The 21,366-nt window shown below is 50.4% G+C and overlaps 1 protein-coding gene across 4 annotated transcripts; it reads left to right on the forward strand.

Moving 5' to 3' along the window:
* The first annotated feature begins 387 nt into the window (after positions 1–387).
* On the forward strand, positions 388–17,287 carry BATF (basic leucine zipper ATF-like transcription factor). 4 transcript variants are annotated; one of them, XM_077180502.1, is made up of 5 exons: positions 388–7,295; positions 8,903–9,005; positions 10,731–10,824; positions 14,120–14,224; positions 16,638–17,287. In XM_077180502.1, exons 1-5 carry the CDS (start codon positions 7,271–7,273, stop codon positions 16,842–16,844), a joined length of 534 nt encoding a protein of 177 aa, XP_077036617.1. In that variant the 5' UTR covers positions 388–7,270; the 3' UTR covers positions 16,845–17,287. The 4 variants fall into 4 exon arrangements, with proteins under 4 accessions (XP_077036617.1, XP_077036619.1, XP_077036618.1 ...); XM_077180503.1 differs by lacking the exons at positions 388–7,295; positions 8,903–9,005 and adding an exon at positions 11,980–12,335 and having other exon boundaries at positions 10,716–10,824; XM_077180504.1 differs by lacking the exons at positions 8,903–9,005; positions 10,731–10,824 and having other exon boundaries at positions 1,041–7,295.
* The last annotated feature ends 4,079 nt before the right edge of the window (positions 17,288–21,366 follow it).

Consider the following 21,366-nt stretch of genomic DNA (forward strand, 5'->3'; position numbering starts at 1 on the left):
TTTTCCTGAATCCCAGGTAGGTCAGCTGCATTACTTTTCCATTGTTTAGATGCTTGTAACAGCTCTCTGGTGCCCTTCACATATTATCCCCATTCCCTCTGCAAAGCCACCCTTTCCTCTTCACTCCTAAGGAAAGGTAGGTACCACTTTGCCCAAAATTACCAGGCCTGAGCCAGTGGGGGATAAACTGGCTGGGAGTCCAGCTACAGTAGTTTGGTGTGAGTGCTCTACACTGCATGCCTGACTATCTTCTTCTTGCTGGACCCCTGACAGGTGTCAGGACCCATGGGCAGTGAGAATTCTGTTTCCCCAGAAGTGTCTTGCCAGCTCCTCTCCCCTCTCTCCTGCAATCAGCTCACCCCAAAGAGGTTGAGCTCCCAAAGCTTCATTATGCCCCTCTTCCTTTCCTCCTCATCCTCTCCTGACCCACTCCCCCTATCCTCTTGTAGGCAAGATATGTATGCAGTGCTGGGGACGGGGTATCCAGCCCCTCCCTCCCTTGGCTTGCAGCAGAGGATGCTTGGGGGTCATTACTTTGCATTTTCATAGTATTGTTCTCACATTGTCTATGAAAAATGCCTCCTCTGCCCTTCTTGTCAGCAGCTGAGGGCAACTCCCTAGCTCTGTGGTAAGTGGTATTAACTAACCTTTGCCAGTGACCTGTCTGTCTTGTTTCATTTTGAGCCAAGGGCAACAGGTATTCATTTGTCTTTGTCCTTATTGGTTCTTCTACTCAACTTGCTGGAAAACAAGCCCCAGAAATCCCCAGCCTTGATATTTACCAAGAGTAATGGAAACTGCTTTGATTACCATGGGTGCCACACTCTGCTGAACGCTCCTGGTACCCGCACGGCCCATGGCTGGGTGCAGGACTGGAGCTGGGGAGAACTGTGCTGCCAGGATGCTCACAGAGAAATGAGAAAAACCAACTGCTGCTTCCCTGAGCCTGGAAGCATCACCTGGCTCCCCAGGACTTTGCACACTTTTTGCTTATTTGTGATCACTGGTTGCTGGCAGTTGAAGTGGGGGAGGGCAAGAGGGTGGGAGGTGGGCACAAGTGAAGGAAATGCGTCCATGTGCATCCCGTGCTCACATGGAGGCATCATGCTCCTGCTGGCTCAGGAAACTGCTCTGTGGGCAGAGCTGGGTGGGTCACTTGTCCCTGGTTAGGGGCATGAGTCTTCCCAAGCCATGCAGCTGGTGGGGTGGCCAGGGTCATCTCTCAGGTGGGTGATGGAGGCAGGCAGGGCAGCTGCTGTCAGGGGTGTAGCCAGCCCCACGGGCAGGGAGCTTGCTGTCAGCAGCTCTGTCACCAACCCTTTCCATACCAGGAAAAGATCCTTCCCTGCAGCCAGAAGGTCTTGCCGGTCAGGGACACCAGGAAGGGCTGGCACCCATGACATAATGGCTGGAGTTTTCCTTTTCTCCACATCTGAATCCTTGGGAGCACCTGTCAGCTCAGGCTGACTCCTCCACTGCAACAGAGTTGTAATTCCAGGCACAGCCAGTGCCTGTGATGCTTCCCCAAGCCTCAGCACCTATGACAGCCTCAGTGGCTCTGACTGCATGCAGCTGGTTCTCCTGCCCCGCACAGCTATTTCAGCTGCTCACCACTTGGGGAGAAGGTGGTGAAGGAGTTGGTGCTGAGGCTGACAGGGAGACACAGAGCAGCTCACAAAGGCCAGAACCAGGCTTTGCAGCCCATGCATCACCTAGGGCTGAGTTTAGGCTGAAGATGCAGTGTGTGCTTGTGGGATGAGAGAGCTTAATGATGTTGAGCCTTTGGTTTTATCTGTCAGGGTCAGCAAGAAGTTATTCCCAATAAGCTAAAGTGATGGGCTAATTTGGTGGTGAAAAGCCCTGCTCCAGATGCCTTGCTGTGGAGTTAAAGTGGGTTTTCTTTGGTTTGGTTTAAGTGGAGTAACCAACTCAAGTAGACTTCAGCCCAGGGATATATTTGGTAGAGCAGGCAGTGGTATGACTGCCTGGGCTGAAAATTTGTTTGTGAGCAAAACCTACCCAGGGGGCAGGGAGTGAGCCCAGTTGTACTAGGATGGCTTTAATGCTGATTGAGAACATCTGCCAAGGAGTTTGTTGACCTTCAGTCACTTCCAAGAAGGAAGGAAGGACTTTCCCCTCTCCAGTCCTGTGTCCTGCTGTGCTTGTGCAGAGTGTAAGTAAGTGGGGTGCCATGCGGATTGGAGAAAGGTTGGGCCCTGAGGAGAAGGAAAAGCTTTTGCTGCTCAAGGCAGGAGGTGGGTCACTGTGGGTGAGACTGACAGCTCTGCATCCCTGTGTAGTTCAAGGGACTCTGCTAGACAAAAAGGCCCTGTGTTAGCAAGGTGATGGACTTTTCCAGCCCTGGCCCCCAGCTTTGTGCCCTGGAGCTCCTAGGAAATACCAGCATGAAGCTACTTCCAGAAGCCCACATGTGTTTCAGCAGAAGCAGAGTTTGGGTCTGCTTGACAAAAGGGTTTCACAGCAGCCTGCCACGTCTCAGATGAAGCTTCAGGAACAGGATCGTTTGCCAGTAACTACCACCTTGTGCTGATGTTATCTAGTTTCTGCAGAATGAACTTGCTGAGTTGTCATGTGTGACTGTCAGGGGAAGTCCTGACTCCTGACGCTGCAGTTCCTGCCTCTGCTTTGCCATGGCCCCAATTCCAGCAGCATCATCTGGGCCGGTTGGATTTGCTGGATACCTGCTTGTGCTGAAATGTCATGGGGTTGTCAGAAAGAACTGGGCAGCAAGGCTGTGCTGCAGGGCTGTGGGCTCCCAAATCCAATGGAGACACCAGCAGGCTAGTATGTAGTTTCTGGCTGAGGATAAAATGGCTCCTGACAGCTCATCTATGCAAGGTGGTGCTGGGCACTCAGTGACTAGACAAGCAGCAAGAGGGGGTTTGCCCTAGAGCTAATGTGTGGGTATTGGCAAGTGCCTCTCAGTACGTGGGCTACTGACCTCTGTGACAGAGGCAAACTCCGTGGGTGCCAAGCAGAGGCACTGCTGCATTTTGCAGGTGTTTGCCAAGTGAGGCATCCCTTTTCTTCTGAGCAGACCTTCCTCAGAGGCAGTGACCTGTTTCACTCTCTAGCTCCAGACAGCAGGTAATGGATGAGTGGCTAAGGTAGTCAGGTGCTAGTGCATGCTGGCACTGCTGTATGAGTGGGCAGCACGATGGCACCCCATGCAGGCAGTGTAACAGGCTGGCAAAGCCATACTCACTGGTCCAAACAAACCCCTCAGCTGCAGATGCAGGGTGTTCTCCATGTCTGCAAAGTGGATGTAGGCAGCTGTTCCACTGTCTGTTCAAAACCTGCAGGTTGCTGGATCACGTGCACAAGTTTTAAGAGCAATGCAAGCAGCCAGTGTAGCCTGTGTGACATGGAGCCTCATTCAGGCAGGGCCTTGGAGCAGCACATTTCTTCATCTGACAGCAACCATCTGCTGTGGCTGCAAGGTCCCACACTGCTTGGCAGCTGAGTTTGCATGCTGGGGTAGCACCAGCTCTGCATTTCTCCCAGCCATGCTCGGGAGTGTGCCTAAGTGCCAGCTGGTACCTGGGTGGTTTGGATGTGAGTGTCAAAGGGTTCAAGGCTGTGCTCCAAATTCAAGATAGAGCTACCTGGTGGGTCCCTCTCACTGAGCAGCAGTGGGGAAAGGAGGAAGGCTGCATGAGGAATAGGATGAAGAAGAGTACATCCATCCTTTATAACTGTAATGCCATGGTAGATAGGGGGAAGCTTCCCTGGGCTACTCTGTGTGCTTCTGTCTTCCTTTCTGTGAAGTCAGTAGACATCCAAAGATGGGTGCTGACCTAAATGAGGGCTGCAGGAAAATTTCTCTATGCAGGGACTAAAAGTCCCAGTAGTTTAGAGTGGAAACTAGTGAAATGCCGCGTGATAGAGATGTGCAGAGCAATTCCTGGCTTAGAGATAAGTCTGTTCCTCTGCTCACCCCCTCACAAGATGTTCAAAGAAATGGAAAGACAACTCATTTCACACTGGTAAACTGACACACTTCTCACAGAGCCAGCAAACTGGTTTGTGCAGGTGGACAAGATGCCCTGCTGGCCAACAGTTTCAGATGGCTTACAAAGGATCAGGTATTGAGATGAAAAACAAGGATACCCAAAACTGAAGTAAAAAACTTCAGCTTAAATTAGATAGATGGCATGATTCTTGGACATCTACTTTGGGGTTCAGGTAAAGAATGGTGGCAAGGAGTTCCGATTTTCCTCTCCCTTCTTTGAAACCAATTTTGGCATTATTTGTGACACCAGGAGGACCAAGTCTTCAAATCAGGGCCTTGCACTATCACTGCTGGCATGGCTTAAGGTGTAGCACATCTCCGTTGTCCCACCTCCAAAGCACCATGAGGGATGAGGTGCCATGGGAGGCTGCAGGTCACCTGTGTCTGGGCACTGGTGTTGGCAGCCACATACAAAGCTGTAGGAAAAGTAGCCATGTCCCTGGAGGCTGATTACAGAACACCTCTCTTGCCAGGGTACCAAAATGCAAGAGTGGAAAGCACAGGATTGGTGATCATCCTTTTCCCTCCCTCCCTCCATCTGCTGCTCCGAGCCCCCAGAGGAAACCTGTGGGACTTTACAAGCCCTCTGAAATAGCCAGCACTAAGCAAGTCCTCCCTTGGTGTTTGGGTGTTTGACTGTGGGCCTCCTTCCTTGTGTTTCTCTCAAACAGGCATTGAAGGGCCCTGGCTGGGGGCTCTGGGGGATGGACCAGGTTTGGGTCAGGGGCTCAGCCCTGCCACTGCCTCCCTCAGCAGCCTGCTCTGAGGCTCTGGGTTGTCTCCCAGAGAGCTGGCAGTAGGCGAGAGCTGTGTGTGCCAGGGTGTGACAGTATGTGCCAGTGCTCTGTCCAGGCCGCTGGGGCTTATACCCATTTGTGTATTTTGGTAACTCTGCCAGCATGGTTCTGCCATTCAGTGCTACTTGCACAGGCACCAAGTGTGCCTTCTGCACAGCTCCCCTGTCCCCTCCTGCACAGTCACTCTGCCCCACACTGCCTCCAACAATGTGCTGGGCTCCAGCACTGCCTGTACAAGCACCACGCGTGCCTGGGCACAGGCTCACTGCATGTGAGCCCATCGGCACAGCTGCTTCTGCTGCACACCTCCTCCAGTCATGCTGCGTGAGCTGAAGGATTTGGGAAGCTCTTGTTCCTACCAAATGGGGTGAAGAGAAGGGAAAACTGGTGTACACACCCCCGTAATCCAAAAGTGAAGCAGATCCCAGTGGGGTGAAAGTACAGTGCTAGCATGAGTGTTGTTGACAGCCATCTCCTGCTGAGGTGGGAGTCTCAGAGTCTATCTGCAAGAACATGCCCTAAATAAGCTGTACTCAATCCTTGGGAGTCTTGAATATGTTTTGTGGTGATGGGTGGTGTTGAAGGACATTTTCCTCTGAATGGAGTCATGAAGCAGCAATGTAATACACTCAGGAGTCATATATTAATTTAAGAAACACCATCCACCCCATGCCATGGATCATGGCTTCAACCAGAGCCCTGTGAACATCAAATCCTCCATCAGGCATTGTTCATCCCCTGGGAGCACAATATTTGCTGCTTGGTTGCTGTAGTTGGATTCACTGCAGCAGCAGCAGAATCCCAAGGTTGAGTCCTGTGGCTGAATAGCCACGTGTGCCTCTCCTGCTCGTGCATCGCCTGGAAATGCACACACTGGGAAGCACAAAGGAAGCTGGGGCCACAGCCCCTTGCCATCACCAGTAAGTCTACCCCTGGGTGGATCAGCCCTTCTGGTTAAACGGGTCACTGCCCTTCCTCTTTGGGCCTTCCCCATCATCACTGAACGAGACTGCCAGCGAGATGAGTCAAACCGTCAGACACCATCTGTACCCTGCACACAGCACGTCCATGGATAGCTCACCTGGGGGGCTCAGCCCGGGCAGCGGAAGCACAGAAACCCTGGCTGACTGGGGGGTGTCTGGTAGCTGAACCTTTTCAGTGTCCCAGGCACAGCTGGGTGATCTGGTTCATTTCTGATCCCAGAAGGTAGGCAAGGCCTGTGAAGACAGCAGTGAGAGGAAGTTTGGCCTTGAATGGATGTACTCTACCAGGGTTTGAGATCTGCTGTCCTGAAGACTCTTGTAAGTGTACATCTGAGTACTTGCTTATGAGCTGCTAAGTCCTTGCCAGGAACAGATTAGAGGTTGCTCAACTAAATACACAACCAGTTGATCTGTACAGGACAGGAGAAGGAGAATGTGGTTCATCCCTTCAAAATAGCCTGGGGTGAACTCTAATGGTTGGTGTCTTGAGACTGAAACTCACCGATGTGCAGGAGGTCTGACCCTGCCAACCTCCTGTCAATCCCTCAGCTCTAGTCAAACTTGCTCTTCCTCTCCAGTGGGGTCAGATGGACCCATCTACCTGGATCTTGGTGTCCATGTCTGGAAAGCTAGCACATTCGGCATTTTCTTTCTACGGTTTCCTTCTTTTAAAATATGGACAAAAAATAAGAGCATTAGTAATGACATTCAAAAAACCCCACATAGAAGTGACAAAGCCAAATACCAAAGACCTAGAAATTGCCAGAAATGGGTTTGCCTAGGCAGCCTAGCTTCAGCTGTCTTGTGCATATGATCACTTCCTGCATTTTGCCCTGGATTGCCACCTCTTCAGCACCCAGGCTGGACCTTAGCTGGAGGGAGCAATAAGCTGGACAGCTAGGCTGCTTCCTTTCTTAGCAGGGCTGGGAAACTCCTATCAAGTTGGTGAAGCAAGAGACTGCAGAAAGAAAGGTGGTTCTCCTGGGTAGACAGCTGATGCCTCCCTGGAAAGCTTGGTCTGTGTCTACCCTGCCTTGAAGTTATTCTGTGAGTTGGTGAGCCACATGAGCAAGAGCTTTCACAGGAGCAGCCACGTCTTCCTCATTTCCCAAGCTGCTTTACAGAAGTGCTAAAGATTTGCAGATGCAGTCAGACATCAGGATCTGGGGTTTGACTAAACTAAGTGCTGTAGAGTGCCAAAACCATCAAAAAATTTAGATCCTAGTTGGTTCAAAATGTGTATCCAAAATGAATGAGTACTTATGACCTAAATCTCCTTTGTCTCTTATTTTGCACCTGTTAAATAGGTATAACTCCATTTCTTCATCCTCACCTCTGGACCTGAAAAGGTTCCTGAGAAAACAGCTTCATTAATAACCCTGAAGCAGTCACTCAGTGCTGAAGTGCCAAGCATTAGAAAGAGTCTGTGAAGAAATGGAAAAGCAGGATGTTGGAGCATGCTGACTGCAGGACAAGATGAAGGTAACATGGCCATCCCAGGGAATAAACCCTAGTGGATCATACAGCTACAGAGCACAGCATGTTACACAGCATGAGGGCGTAAATGCTGTGTGCTTTAGGGATTTAATTGTGGGATTTCCATACTTTTAAGTGCTTGACTTACAGCCCTTGTCATTTATCTGACATTCTGGGTGTAAAGTACCTGTTTTCCTGTACTTTGGCTGGTTGCACCCAGTAAGGACTGAAAGTGTTGGTGTTTGCTCTGTGCTAAGTGGGATGAATCTGGTGGGACTGTGCTTCAGCTCTCCTGGCACAACCTCACTCTCACACTCAGCTCAGTCAAGATGAAATAGCCCTGGTGACAGAGACTGGGGAAGCTGCACGCGTTGCAGACAGGACAACAGGTGCTGGCAGAACTGGACATGGCAGAAGCACCTGGCAGAGAGCAGGGACTTTGTTCAACACAGCCATTCTCAGCACTGATTTTTGCAAAAGTCTTCAAACTCATGAGGAATTATAAACAAGTCAGTGCAATTGTCCAAATATTGTAAGAAATTATTTGCATAAAATGCTACATTTGAAGCAGAAACAACCTCGGTGGTTTACAGGAGGCTGAAGTTGGTAACTGCTCTAGGTTGGATTTTTAAATAGCGCTCTGCACTGAATGGCCTTGCAAACGAGATGAGTGAGGCTGAGATGCTGTTTTGAATGTTGCTGTCATAAGCCTGCTGCAGGCAAGAGCTCTGGAGCAGCAGGTTTATAAGGAAACTCCAGCACTCACCTGTGCTGAGGAAGCTGGTTGCATAGGTGGGACATAGGGAGAGAGGCTTTGAAGCAAAGCTCGTTGAAAAATACCCCATGTGATCTCTTGGTTCTGAGGAACCCATCCTAGTAACACACTTTTTTCTACCCCCCCCCCCCTTTTTTTTTTTTCCTTTTTCCTTATTTAAAACCCTGGAAACATAATTCATAACATAATCCATCCCACAGAGGCAGGATTCAACTTGGATTTCTTTTGAGAGAGGTTTCTTCCCAGCCACTTCATATAAAGGGGCTTGAATAACTTTCCTGAATTGCCATCCCAAGGTCTTCCTAACCTCAACTTGCTTCGAATATCAGACCTCCACCTTTCCTGCTGCAGTTGGAGCCTGTTGGTTCTTACCCTGCTTTGGCTGCACAGAAACCAGCTGGCCACCCTTTCCATTACAACATATGAAGGACTGTTCCTTCCTCACCACCCACTTCCCACCCCCAAGACTTCTCTTTTCTAGGCTAAATGGGCACAATTTCTTCACTCCTTCTCTTAGGGCAATATTTTTGTGTGTTTATCCTTTGTATTTTCTTCCAGACTACTCCACTCCTTGGCCTGGGACTCTGAAAGTGTCCTGCACAGGCAGCACAAGGCAATCATCTCCTCCTCCCTGCCCAGAACTCCAAGTCAATACCTGACCCATTTGCTGCTAGCAAAACTTCAGTTTTCAGTGCTCTGCAACCCCTGGATTTTTGCCTCCTATTTTGCTGCCCCATGGGTTATTCCCCAGATCTTCTACCTACAGCTCGCTTCACTTTACATTTGCATTTGTTCTTGCTGACCTGCATCTTGCTGCTATCAAACCATTTCTCTGCAGATCACGCTGAGCCCAGGCCCCAAGTCCCTGCAGCCACTCTGTCCTGGGAGAACAAGACTTCCTTCAGCATTGCCTGCTGTAATTTACAAGGGACAAGTACAAGGTTGGTCCTGTCCTTCCCCTAAAAACCTTTGGAACCATCCTTTCTCCATCAAGCTGCTGGTATGGCAGTAGCCTAACACTGGTGAGTTTTCCCAGTGCCACTGACAGTGATTTCACAGCTCCTGTGATTAAGATCAAAGAAAACTAAATGATTCCAGAGAGGAAGTCAGGGAATGTTATTGACAGTGTAAATTTAGACACCTAAGTCATGTACAGAGATTAGGAGACTGACTCCTGAAGCTCTCCCTCATAGAGGGGGGGAGCCTGGGCAGGAAATCAGCTCCCCATGCTGTGCCTGCAGCAGGTGCCCAGATCAGTTCCCACAAAGCTGTGAGCAGATGCTGGTGGAGCCATACTGGTGGTTTCTGCTGCTCTGGGTTGGGGGAATCACATCTCTGACCAGAGAAATGGCAGGGGGCTCTCTCTGCCTATGAGGAGAAAACGTGGGTCCAGACGAGCCCAGAGAAGAATTGTGAAGGTTCTGCCCATCTTCCCAGCAGGAGACACTTGTCTCTCTTACAGATGTTCATAAGTGGCAGGAATTCATTGACATCCTAGCCAGTTCAAGAGAAAAGAGTGTGTTTGGACAAGGCAAGGAAAGGGATGCTCTCTTATTGCTGCTCAGAAAGACCGAGTGTCAGACCCTCTCCCATGCTGTTGCTCTCTCCTGAGATATCTTCATCAGCTGTTCATAATAGCCCAGCTCTGGGCAAATCAAGTTGCACTCAAAACCTTCCTCCTCCTCAAAGCACAGCCTTTGCCATAGCCACATTCTGGACAGTTTTGCACTGACTGTCCAGCTCCTGCCAGGACACTCAGCTTCCCTCTCTACCTTCTGCCAACAGCCCCACCACCTTCCCAACTGCCTCCCAGACGCTGGCCCTGCTGGGTACAAAAGGAATGAGTTCAGCTAATCTGTCAAATAATGGAACAAGGATATTTTTCTCTGAGGAGGGAGCTCCCTCCATCCAGCAGCCTGCAGAGCAGGACAGGCCAGGCAGTCTCTGAGAGCTGCTCACCAGCAGAGGAGTGTGGTTTCCTCGGGAGAGTGGGAATCCAGCAGTGTGCTTCCTGGAAAGGAGGTGCCACACAGGGTTGCAGAGTTCAGAGGAAGTGTAGTGATGCAGTGAGCTAATGGATCCTTCAAGGGTTGTGCTGCTAGCCAGTGCCTTGGGAGGCCTGAACTCAACACCTCTCACCTCACTGATCCCTTTGGCTACTCCATTTCTGGAGCCAGCTGCACCAGAAGAGCCCTGCGTGCTACAGGGGGGCTGCACTTCCAGGAAATTGGGTCCCTCAGTGTGGGTCATGCCAAGCAAACCCTTGCAGTCATGTTAAAAAGTGGTGGATCCTAGCAGATCCATACAGCACGTCAGGAGGAAAAATACACTCACTGCTGTGAAATGTTCCGATAAAAGGGCTAAGAGTAGAACACCAGTGGCACAGGATGTTTCTAAAAAGGGAAATGGGTCAAATGGAGTAGTTTTGCTATTGGAGCTAAATCAGGAGATTTCCCTGAGCCACCCAGCCTGCAGCAGTTCTTGATTTTGGCCATATTTGCTCCTCTGTTCGCTCCATGAGTGGCAGGGATGGGAAGAAATGCTGGCAGTGCCCATGCAAGTCTGCACTGTCTTCCAAGCTCATGCTTCTCTGCAAGTGTGTTTTCTGTGCTGCAATATAGAAATTATTTCCAATACTCTTTCCCAAACGATGACTGCATCTCAAGTGCCCTTACCTATGGCCTGCTGCTGAGACTTGCCAGCTGCTCCTGCCTGAGGCAGGAGAAACTCAACCAAAAGACCCACAGACAACAAAAAACAGTAAGTTGGGAACTGGGAATTGCTGTTTTCCACGGGAGTGAGTTACTGTACATGGGTTCATGCCTGTTTCTAGGTCTGCTCCTTATTGCACATGCAAGAACTTAATGCTGCACATGCAGCTCTGAAGTCGTGTGCTTCTGTCTGTGGATGGAGAGCCTGTTGGCATGTTGCTCACCCTGCTGGATCTGGTGACATGAGCAGATCAGAAAGCGAATGGTCCCTGCTTTGGCACTTCCTACTCCTGCATTGTCACCTCTAGAGCCACTAGCATGAAGTACTCTGAGGGTACCCCTGAAGCACTGCTGTCCTGGGGGCTGATTGAACATCTTTAGTCTTCTGAGACTCATACTAAGGGCAAAAGTAGTCCCAGGGAACACAGACTGGGGGACAAAGAAGGGGATCCAAAGGAGCTTCTCCTTGCTCCTGTCTGCATGGGCTGATCCATAGATTGTTACATTTCCAGCACTTTGTCTGCCAGGGCGGCTATTCCCTTATGGCCAGTGGTGACATACTAATGAATGTTTTAAAGTGCTAAATAGCTTTGCTTTACAGAAAATACTAGTCCTACCCAACCCAGTCCAAATGTTCTATGATCCTGAGCCTTTCTTCTTAACTGGGACTGGTGCTACATCGTGCCCACATGAGCCACCTGCACGAGCAGTGTTGATGTGGCAGCTGCCGAGGGTGCCCGTCCCCTCCCCGGGACCCGCGTCAGTGCTGTTGGGGGCGGCAGGAGGGGGTGGGTGGCTTGTGGGGACATGTGTGCCTGCTTGGGAATTTCCTCAGCTGTGCTGGGGCTCTGAGGTTGCCTGGAGCTGGACTGACCTCCTGCCTGCGTAGGGTTAGCATGGGACACAGTAGCCCTGGAATTTCTGGGGCTCCCAGTGTCACCTCCTCCGCACAGCCCTCCTCTGAGGGTCCAAGTTTCACAGCCAGAGCTGGGGCTTTTCTTCCTTTCCATCTCTGCTGTTTGTATCAGAGAAAACCCATCGTGCTGTTTTTCAACTGCCTGAAGGTGTTTTTCGGGGGTTTTTCAGGCTATTTTGAAGTTCGTTTTTCCCAGATGTGCTTTTTTTTCTTCTTCTTTTTTTTTTTTTTCTTAATTGGTTTAAAAAAAAAATTTCTTCTTCTGTAACTTTACTTCTTGTCTTAAAGTTTCCGGCCACGTGACTTTCAGCTTACATCCCTGAGGTTCTGTGAAACCACAGGAGGTTGAGACCTAAAGACCTAAAGGGAGGTGCAGAGGCTGTGAGAGGAGAGGCAGCGAAAGTGTCGGAGTGCTGGGCAGGAGGACAGAGAGCTCCTGGGACTGGGGAGAGTAGGAAGCCAAGGGCCACATCAGAGGTGACACAGGAGGACAGAGAGGCAGAGAAGCAAGACAGAGAGCAGGCACACCAAGAGCATAAAGGAAGCTGAAGAGACCCTGGGAGCCAGAAGCTGCAGCTATGCCCCACAGCTCTGACAGCAGTGATTCCAGCAGCTTCAGCCAGTCTCCCCCTCCCAGCAAGCAGGTAAAGCAGGGGCCCTTCCCCAGCTCTGCCCAGCTACTTCAGGGTGGGCCACGGGTGGGCAGGAAGTAGGGTGGCACCCACTGTCTGTGTTTTCACAGTGCAATGTGGCAGAGCTTTCTAAGAATGGCTGTAGGGAGAGAGATGCAGGGCTCAGCCAGGGGCCCTGGCAGAACTCCAGCCACTGAGCTGGATATGGGCAGAGAGAGATGACCTGGTTCCCTGGGGCTACACCAGGGGCAGCTGGGGGCCCAGGACCCCCTGGCATGGTGGATCCTGTGATACATGCCAGACAGGCAGGAAGTTTTAGTGTGACTTGGTGCTCTGGTGAGCAGCCTGAGCAGGCACCTCCTGGCTGTGGAGCAGGGCAGCTCAGGGGCAACCTGCCTGCTTCCTGCTTCTCTGGACAGCACCTGGGACCCAGAAAAGCTTTGCTACTTTGGATCTGCTTTCTTTACTGTTCAGCCTCAGCAGTTTTTCATGTCAGTGATGCTTCACAGAGGGATTTTGTTTTGTTGCATGGCATACCTTAATGGTAGGTCTTTTGCTGGCAGATACAGACACGAGTCTGAGGTATTCTCACTGCCTTTTCTGGCTAACCTTTATTTTATCTGTCATTTGCCATTTCTCTAGGGCTGGCAACAAGAGCAAGTGCCTGAGACTTTGCTCAGAAATCTTGGGGTTCATCAAAGCAGATGATTTTTTGGCTTCCAAACAAGGATGGGAATGCATCCTGGCTTGCATCCTAGTAAAGACAGGGATAAAGCACAAGGATTTCTAAAGGATAGGGACTGCACTTGATGCAGGATATGGGAGGTGCAATATCTGAGACGTTTTCAGGGTATTGAAGGCAAGGATAAAACGGTTAAGTTCAAAGAAAAATATCTTGGGTTTGGGGGAGGGGGGAGAGGATGTGGACAGATAAATGGGCTGGGAAGATAACTTTTGTGGCTGAGTTTTGTAGTCTTGTGGAGAAGTGGTGGTGTGAATGTTAAAGAGTCCACAAGAGGGGCAGTGCAATATGAAAATAGAAGATGAAAGTCTGTGTGACAGTTTCAACTGTCAGAAGGCAGCATTAGGACCAGATCTCAGCAGAGAATGGCTGGTGCATGAAGCCTGGAGACCTCTGTCCTCCCCTGCCTAAGGGGCTTGGGAGTGTTGCAGTCAGCACTGCAGGCATTGCTAACAGGGGACTCCAGAAAAGAGTAAGGACAGAGATAAGAGAGGTGGAGCAAATAAGATCTGTGTTAAAAACAAAAGCTCTGAGTCTGTCTCGTTGAACAAAGCAGGGGCCATATTGAGCAACAAATAAAGCCTGAGACAGAAGGGTGATGGAGAAGGGAGGGACCAACAGGGGTGAAAAGAGGAAAACACAGGCTGAATATCTGGGAAAATGGTATAGCCAAGGAGCTGGAATGTCTGCAGTGTCATTGCCCTGAAGAGAGACAGGAAAGGAAATGGTTTTCTGTATAAGAATTCAAATTGTCTTTTTCCAGAGGGAGGTCCTTACTCTGGTCCATCAAACTATATCCCAGGCCAGTGTGTTGGTCAAGAAAGAGTGGTCATTTCCCAGCTGTGCTGGGATCCCCAAGGATGTCAGATGTGCCCCTCCTGGCAACAGGGGTACTAAAGGCATCACATCCCCTGGCCCACAGCTTTGTACTGTTGTAGAGGGTGTGTCCTGTGCTTCAATGGTGTTATCTGCTGTGTCCCTTTCCCAACTACTGCCCTGCAGGAGGAGGGTAAGGGAGAGAATACCCAGTCATTTCCATGCTTTGTTTCCCTAGGACTCTTCTGATGACATGAGGAAAGTCCAAAGGAGGGAGAAGAATCGCATTGCTGCCCAGAAGAGCCGCCTGAGGCAGACCCAGAAAGCAGACACACTGCACTTGGTGAGCACTCCCACCCTTTCTCCTCCCTGGTGCTTAGGACTCATAGGAGATACCTGTGCTTTTCCCCTGGGACTCGGAGCAGAGATGCTCAGTGGAGTCAGGACAGGAGAAGTGAGGCCAGGGCAGGATGTAGGAGTCAGTGCTTGCAGTGAGAGCACACAGCCCAGGATGACTGCCACTGAAGCGTTTAGTTTTGCAACTAGTTTTGAATCCATCTTTATCTCTCAGTCTTTCATTAGTAATTTCCTTTCCCAGCCTCTTCTGACTGAGCTCTTTGAAAGCATAGTCTCACCTGGCTTAGCTCTCCCCAGGTTTGAGATTCATGCCACCACTTATGCAGAGGTGCAACAGCATACAAATATACTTTTCTGTGCCACTGTGGGCACCCCCAACAACTCTTCCCAGTGTGAGGGATTAGATATCTGCCTTTCAGGAGGGATGGTCACTTCTGGCTGTGTGTGTTTGGGCAGGTGTATGGGGTCAGTGCTTGAGTATAAGGGCTGGGATGCTCTGCATTTTGCACATGGATAAATGTGTCCCATGTATTTTGGGCCACTCATGGAAAGGATGAAGAACATGCAGCTTGCAGGGGCAGAAACCATCTTTATCCCTGTGCTGGGCCTGGCTGTCTTTTGAAAAGTGGTAGCTGAGCTCATGTTTGAAAATCATCCTTTAATTTAGCAGTCTCCATGTTCCCATAACTGGAAATAATTATTGAGAATCCATTTCTGAACCTTCCTCCTTACATAGTGCCCTTAGTCCACGGTTGGAGCTAGGTTTAAGGGAGAGATTTCACTCTTTTCTCAGTAGCTGATGAGCCTTCTTGAGCTGACATGGTTCTAGGCTGATTGCATTACATCAGCCTGCAGCAGTGGCTCTGGGCAGCTGTGTCTGAGAGAGGTGAGAAAATACCCTTTCCTTGGGGTCAGTGCTCTCTCTACAGTAATCCTAGAGGTAGGTATGGGCTCTGAGCTTCCTCCAGGAAAATCCTGCCTAGCTGTGCACCAAGCAGGACTGGGCTGCTTTTCTTAGAGCACTTGCTTATGAGATTACTGTTGCTCAGCTACCACTGATAGCACACAGTCCCTGCCTTCCCATTGGGATGGGGCAGTGGGGCTAAGTCCATTTTAGATCCCAACAGGCAGATGAAAAATGCAGGGAGGCAAGTAGATGATGGATGGTAAATTTCTGCTAGGTTCTTTTCAGTTCCAGTGGACAGTGACCCCCTGTTGCTCCTGGGTTCATTCCCTGAGCACCCTTTGCCTTTGGATGTTTCTGCATCAGGGACTTCGTTTCTCTGATGTGGTTTTTCACAGAAAAGCATGGCTCTTTTTGAGCTATGGTTGTATGAAAGGAGCCACCAGCTCCATCTGCCCCAGGGTTTTCTAGCTTGTGTTTTGAGGGGAATGAGTCATAGGAAAGCTGGGACTCCTGGCCCCTGGGTGATTCCCATCAGTTCCTGAGTTCAACAACAGTCATGATTTCCAAACCAGATGGTCTCCCCTGAGAGATGCTGTTTGCTGTGTGAGTTCCTGCTGTGGGAGCAGCTGTAATTGCTGGATGCATTTCAACCTGTGCACAGAGTGGGCACTATCTGGAATCAGCATGGCAGCAGAGGGGCAAGCAGAAAGTTTGCTTTGCAAAGGTGGTGGTGCAGCTTTCCAGAGCCTCCAAGTGCTGGGTCTTGCTTTAGCACTCTCAACTGAGTTTCCAATCCTCTGCTCCTGCCCAGGCTGCTGGCTTCATGGTCAGTTGATGCCTGCAATGCTTCAGCCTGGAGCTGGCTGCACTTCAGCAGAAGCAGAGGTATCAAAGGCTTTGATGCTCTCAGTATTGTTGAGACAAGGCTGAGCATCATTATTAACCCCTTTGTTGTTATTCTCATTCATACCAGTATTAATTCAGTTCTTCTGAGGCCTTAGTTTCTCTTTTCTTCTGACTCAAACGTCTCCTCTTCCTCCCCAAAGGCCGCTGCTTTCCTTGAGGCCAGCAGGAAGCAGTGAGTCTCTTCTTTCCAGGGCCATGACAGGTTTCCTGTGGCAGGTGGTTTTCTGGTTAAAGACGGCAGTTATTCAACGTGCTCTCCCCGGGGGCTGGGCTGCCCGGGAAGTGCCCGGAGATGTGTGTGTGCATGAGCGGGAGCGAGAAAGCCTGGGCGGGAGCAAGCCACAGGCACTTCTCGTAAGCCGGGCCCGGGGAGCGTGGCTGGGGCTGCCGGCATCGCACCCACACCCGGCCTGGCCAGCTGGGGGAGGAGGGTTTGCCCAGGCGTGGCTCTGTGATGAATTTACCAGAAATATATCGTTCTGGAAATTCTGTGGGGCAGAGAGGCGAAGGACCACAACTCTCATGTCCCTAGCTCATCCCTGTGGGTCCGCATACTGAGGAAGCCCCTGTGGTTTTGTCTTCTCAGGAGAGTGAAGACTTAGAGAGACAGAATGCTGCCCTGCGCCGGGAGATCAAGCAGCTGACAGAGGAAATGAAGCACTTCACCTCGATGCTGAGCTCCCATGAACCGTTCTGCTCCATCCTGACATCCCCTCCACCACCTCCAGAAGTGCTTTATGCCACACACTCTTTTCACCAGCCCCACATCAGCTCCCCACGCTTCCAGCACTGAGCCAGCCAGGAGGACAGCAGCCTGCCAGCTCCACTGATGGCAAGAAGTAACTTTGTGGGGCTTGCTTTCCCATCCAAGGGAAGGAATTGGACAGACAGACCTTCCTTCTTAAAGTATGTATTCTGAGTGATTTGCCTAAGACTTGCTCCCTGTGCAGAAATGGCAGAGCCACCATGAGGCATCTTTGGACAGTTTCCAGCTTGGATTCTGGGAGGAAGAGGCAGTCACAAAAGGGCACCATCCCCCTTCTCTGCTCCTTGTCTGGGGAGACTCACAGGAGTGTGCAGCTCTGGCAGCCTCCATAAGAGCAGCTGGCTGTGTCACGCAACAGCCAGACCTCCAGGAAGAGGAAAGGGAGCAGGGGTGGAGGGGAAGGTTGGGGGCCACAGAGTGTCAGGGCAAAACTGGTTTATTTTTGTAAAATAAAGATTGAAAATGCTTAACTCTTTGTTTCTAAAATAGGATTTGAGTTACTCCTAAGGCCTGGTGTGATACAGTGAAGACACAGGCAGCAGGATGGGATAACCTGGGGCCCAGAAAGCAGCCCTGTATGCACAGGAGTCTAACCCAGGGCCAGCAATCAGAGCCCCACTTTTAGAAGGGGGGCCCATGCACATAGGCTGGGCAGGCTGAGGAGCAATGGTTTGTGGGGTGATGAGGTCCCTGGGGAGGATGGGTCCCTCTTTGCTGCAGGGCTCAACCTGGCTAAAGAGTGTGCCATGCCATGTAGTACCACAGGTCTCTTCCCTGCTGACCCTCTCAGCTCCCTGCTGCTGGTGGCTATGCCTCCACATGCTCCCTTGCATGAGTTGAGGTGCACTGCCATGCCGTGTCAGCTTCCAGGTCTTGGTGGGCTGGTGGAGCCTTCAGTTAGGCCAGCAGCACAGCTGGGAAGGAGCACCATGGTATGAAGGGAGCTGGTGGTGTTTTTCTGGAGTGCATGGGAGAACACAGGACCTAGCAGGACTCTTGCTCCAAGGTACCCTGCTAAGGAATGTAGCTGCAGCCTACATTCTTTCCCCTTGCCCATCAGTTACAGCTCCACAAAAGGCTGCTGCACTATCTCATGCATTGAAACAGATGAAACCTGAAAGGTCACAGAGGAGTAGATTAGTACTCCTGAGTCTGATTTATTGGAAACATGAGCCAGTCCATACAGGCAGTCTCTGCACCTTAGCCCACAGCAGCCAGCAGCTCACTTATCAGCCTCACTCTGTACACAAGGCTGAAGCCCACCTACCAGTGGTTCTGTTGCTAACAGTGGCTCAGGACTGCTGCCATCTTCAAGGAGCACCAGCTGCAATCTTTTCAGCATAGAGTACCACAAGTAGTGCTGCTTAGGAAGGCTTTTAAATGAGGGAAATAGACCAAATTTGTAGATATCCTTCTTGCAGGCACAGAGAAGCAGCCTATTTCCAGATAGGTTTTGGCCCATCATCATAGCCCTCAAGAAGTGAAGTCTGTAATGTGCCATGCTGTGCATATTTTCTCTCTCTGGTTTGCAATAGCAAGATGATAACCAAATACTGTCTTGTCTCAGCAAGCTGTCCTCAGGATAGGTGCAGGTAGCACTGTGCTTTCTCCTGCCATGATCTGCTCAGAGGTTTGTGAGCTTCCTACCTCCAGTGTCTGTGCCAGCATGGGAGGCACTGTGGTCAGAGATGCCTGGTGCCAGCACACTGGCCTGGGTGCCACCACCTACAAAAGCAGTGCAGAGGCAATGGGTGATTGCACTGGCCTGTCTGTGTAGCTCTGGGATGAGGGATGAGCACATTCAGGGAAGGACATAGGGAATGATGGTGGTTATTCCAGCCAGGTAGCTAGGTTTCTGCATATATGACATGCAGAATACATCTACAGGAACAATTTCATTGTGTCTTACACCACCCCTCTCTGCTAGATCTCACACCAATAGGCTTCACTCTAACCATCAGTTCAACAAACACCTCCTGATTCCTTGCACAGCCTATGCTTTGAGCCAGTCAGGCTACACAGGCTCTGCTCAAGGTGCTTTTCTCTGGAATTTGTCCTTTTAAGCCTGAGAGAGACAACTGACTCCAGCTCTAGATGAGCTTGTCTTTATAGGCTCTGCTTCTGCTCCTTGAGCTTCTGGTGGATTTTCTCCCAGATTTTTCACTTTCACTTTTGCTGTTCCTTAGGGTTCTGATGCTCCCATGCTTCCTGGTTTACAGTCAGAGAAAAAAGCTACTGCTGCCTTGATTGGGTTTGCTGTGGAGGTCACTGCAGGCTCATGCTCTTCACTGGAGGATGCAAGAGAGTCCCATTGAAGCTTGCAGAGTTGCATACCTGAGAGATCCCCATCCTTGCTGTGACCTTTGTATTTTCTCCTGGCTATAAAATGCTAAGCTTTGTTTTAGCTGCAGATGGAGAAGGTCCTACTGTGAGGTATATGTGACCTATGCCCACATAGATACAGAGCCAATATTTCTGCTGCAAAGCTGCTGAAATCTAGATCCTTCAGGCTGGGTGGGGTTTCTGTGTAATGCCTGCAGAGTTGCTAGACCCAGCACTGGTAATGTCTCAGACATATTACTGCAACTCAGAACGAAAATAAACAGCCAGTGGTGACACCAGGAGACGAGTTTGCAACAACATCCTCTCCAAAACCTAAACAATACTCTTGGCATCATCAGTCAGTGTGTCCTCCCTCTGCACGGCTGACTGTGAGCTGGAAGGCCTCCTACCTGTGTTGTGCTCAGCCATTCTGGCCAAACCAAGCCATTCTGGTGTTTGCTGGTCCTAGGAGACACACCTTCCAATCTGACCTGGCTTTGCCCCAGTTTTTCCCACAAAAACCTGATCACATAACATGATCTGCATGGTTCAAGCCAGTTTTAACCTCTGGTTTTTTTTCTGTAATTGTGAGGTGTCTGGGGGGCAAGTCTCTCAGTTAGAAAGAATGGTTATCCTGGGAGAATACCCTTATCAGCCAAGCAGTAGGGGACAACATATCCTTTCTGCCATTTTAAACAGTGTAGGGAAAAAAAATATCTTTTCCTAAGGCTATTTCCAGAGCTGCACGAACTGCTTGCTCCAGCTGTGTGAGGCGATTCCTTCACTTCCGTACTGGTGCTGTCTCTTGCTTCTCCTTCCCGGGCTCCCGGCCCCTCCTCAAGGCTCCTCACACTTTTCATTTAATTCATCTGCTTTTCATTCCTGAGTAGGGACGTGCCTGTCCTCTGGTGTGGCCCTCACTGCTGTCCGCAAATGAACTGCAAACGATCCTAAACGAGGAGCAAGGTGCAGGGAGGTGGCCAGGGCAATCACTGCCGATTGCTTTCGATTGTCTGCTTCTCCCAGCAACGCAATTCCTGTAATTTTCATTTCCTTGGCATCTGGCATTTCTCAAGTGTTGTGTGCGTTATCTGGCCATGCCCAGCCTTCAGGAGCACTGAGTTGCTGGCTGCTCCAAGGGAAGGGGATGCTTCTGGGCACACAGCTGGATAAACCAGGTGATGTCCGGGCCTGTGGAAGCCTGTCCCTGCCCCAGCAGAATGTCAGCGCCTTTCTGCTGTGCTACAGAGCTTCTCACTGGAAACCTCTCTCAAAGCAGTACATAAACGAGGGCTCACAGGAGGCTGAGAGACTTCCCCAGCCGGGGAAGGGCGGACAGGAGAGACAGCTCAGCCCTGCAAGGGCAGCCTGCGAACACCGCGTGTGTGCTGGCCTCTGCTGGGCGAAGCTGAGCGCTCCCAGCCCGCTCCTGCGCTCCTCTCGGCACAGCCGCTTCGGCAAGGGACCGACTGAGCAGCTCTCTCGCCCATTTCGCTGTGGCTCCAAAGTACTTATGCACTTGTTTCACAAACCCCCTCCCAGAATTCACTTCTGTTAGAGCTGCCAGCCTGCATCAGCAAGAGGATAACCTCCTGCATGCTGAACCAAAGCAGCAGCCCACAGAAGGGACCCTCTCTCTGCTTCCTGCGATGATCATAGTGTACAAAGCAGCACTAGTCATACAAAAATGCTGCCTGGATGCTAATACTTCAGCACACAGAGATCCAAGAAGATCAGGAATCACTGCTAAGAGACAAAGTATTTTTATAAATCACAAGATGTCAAGAAGAGAAAAACCAAGGCAGGTCATGAAATGGCAAGAGTTTCTCTGAGTGAATAACCCTGCGCTCACTTTGTCTGTGTTCTGCTGTTTTTGCCACCTTATTGATTATTGATCTGGAGGATATTTGAGCAGTGAGGCAGAGTTATAGGTATCCATGAAGTTTTTTTAGGTTACTCAAAAACCCTACCCAACTAAATGTTAGGCAGTACATATTCATTGCTTGCCAGGGCAGGGCTACAATCAGTGTGTTAAGGTTAGAATATGAGACTATAATTTTTCAGCAGACATCAGCTCCTGAGAGTTCTTCTGCCTCAGAAACATCCACACAGTGACAACACACCTTCCCCCCAACTCTTGTACCACTTCTGTGCTTTTTGCTAAGACACAAGCAACTTTTCTCCCCTCACAACAGTGGTGGTTTGGTGCTGTGGTCCTCAGAACTTT

Source organism: Agelaius phoeniceus, chromosome 6 (assembly GCF_051311805.1).
Source record: "Agelaius phoeniceus isolate bAgePho1 chromosome 6, bAgePho1.hap1, whole genome shotgun sequence".
NCBI lineage: Eukaryota > Metazoa > Chordata > Aves > Passeriformes > Icteridae > Agelaius > Agelaius phoeniceus.

Coding starts and splice junctions, on each gene's coding strand:
- BATF (XM_077180502.1), top strand. CDS start 7,271: ATGCTGACTGCAGGACAAGATGAAG. Junction 10,825..14,119: donor CCCACAGACAACAAAAAACA/GTAAGTTGGGAA, acceptor TTGTTTCCCTAG/GACTCTTCTGATGACATGAG. Junction 14,225..16,637: donor AAGCAGACACACTGCACTTG/GTGAGCACTCCC, acceptor TTGTCTTCTCAG/GAGAGTGAAGACTTAGAGAG.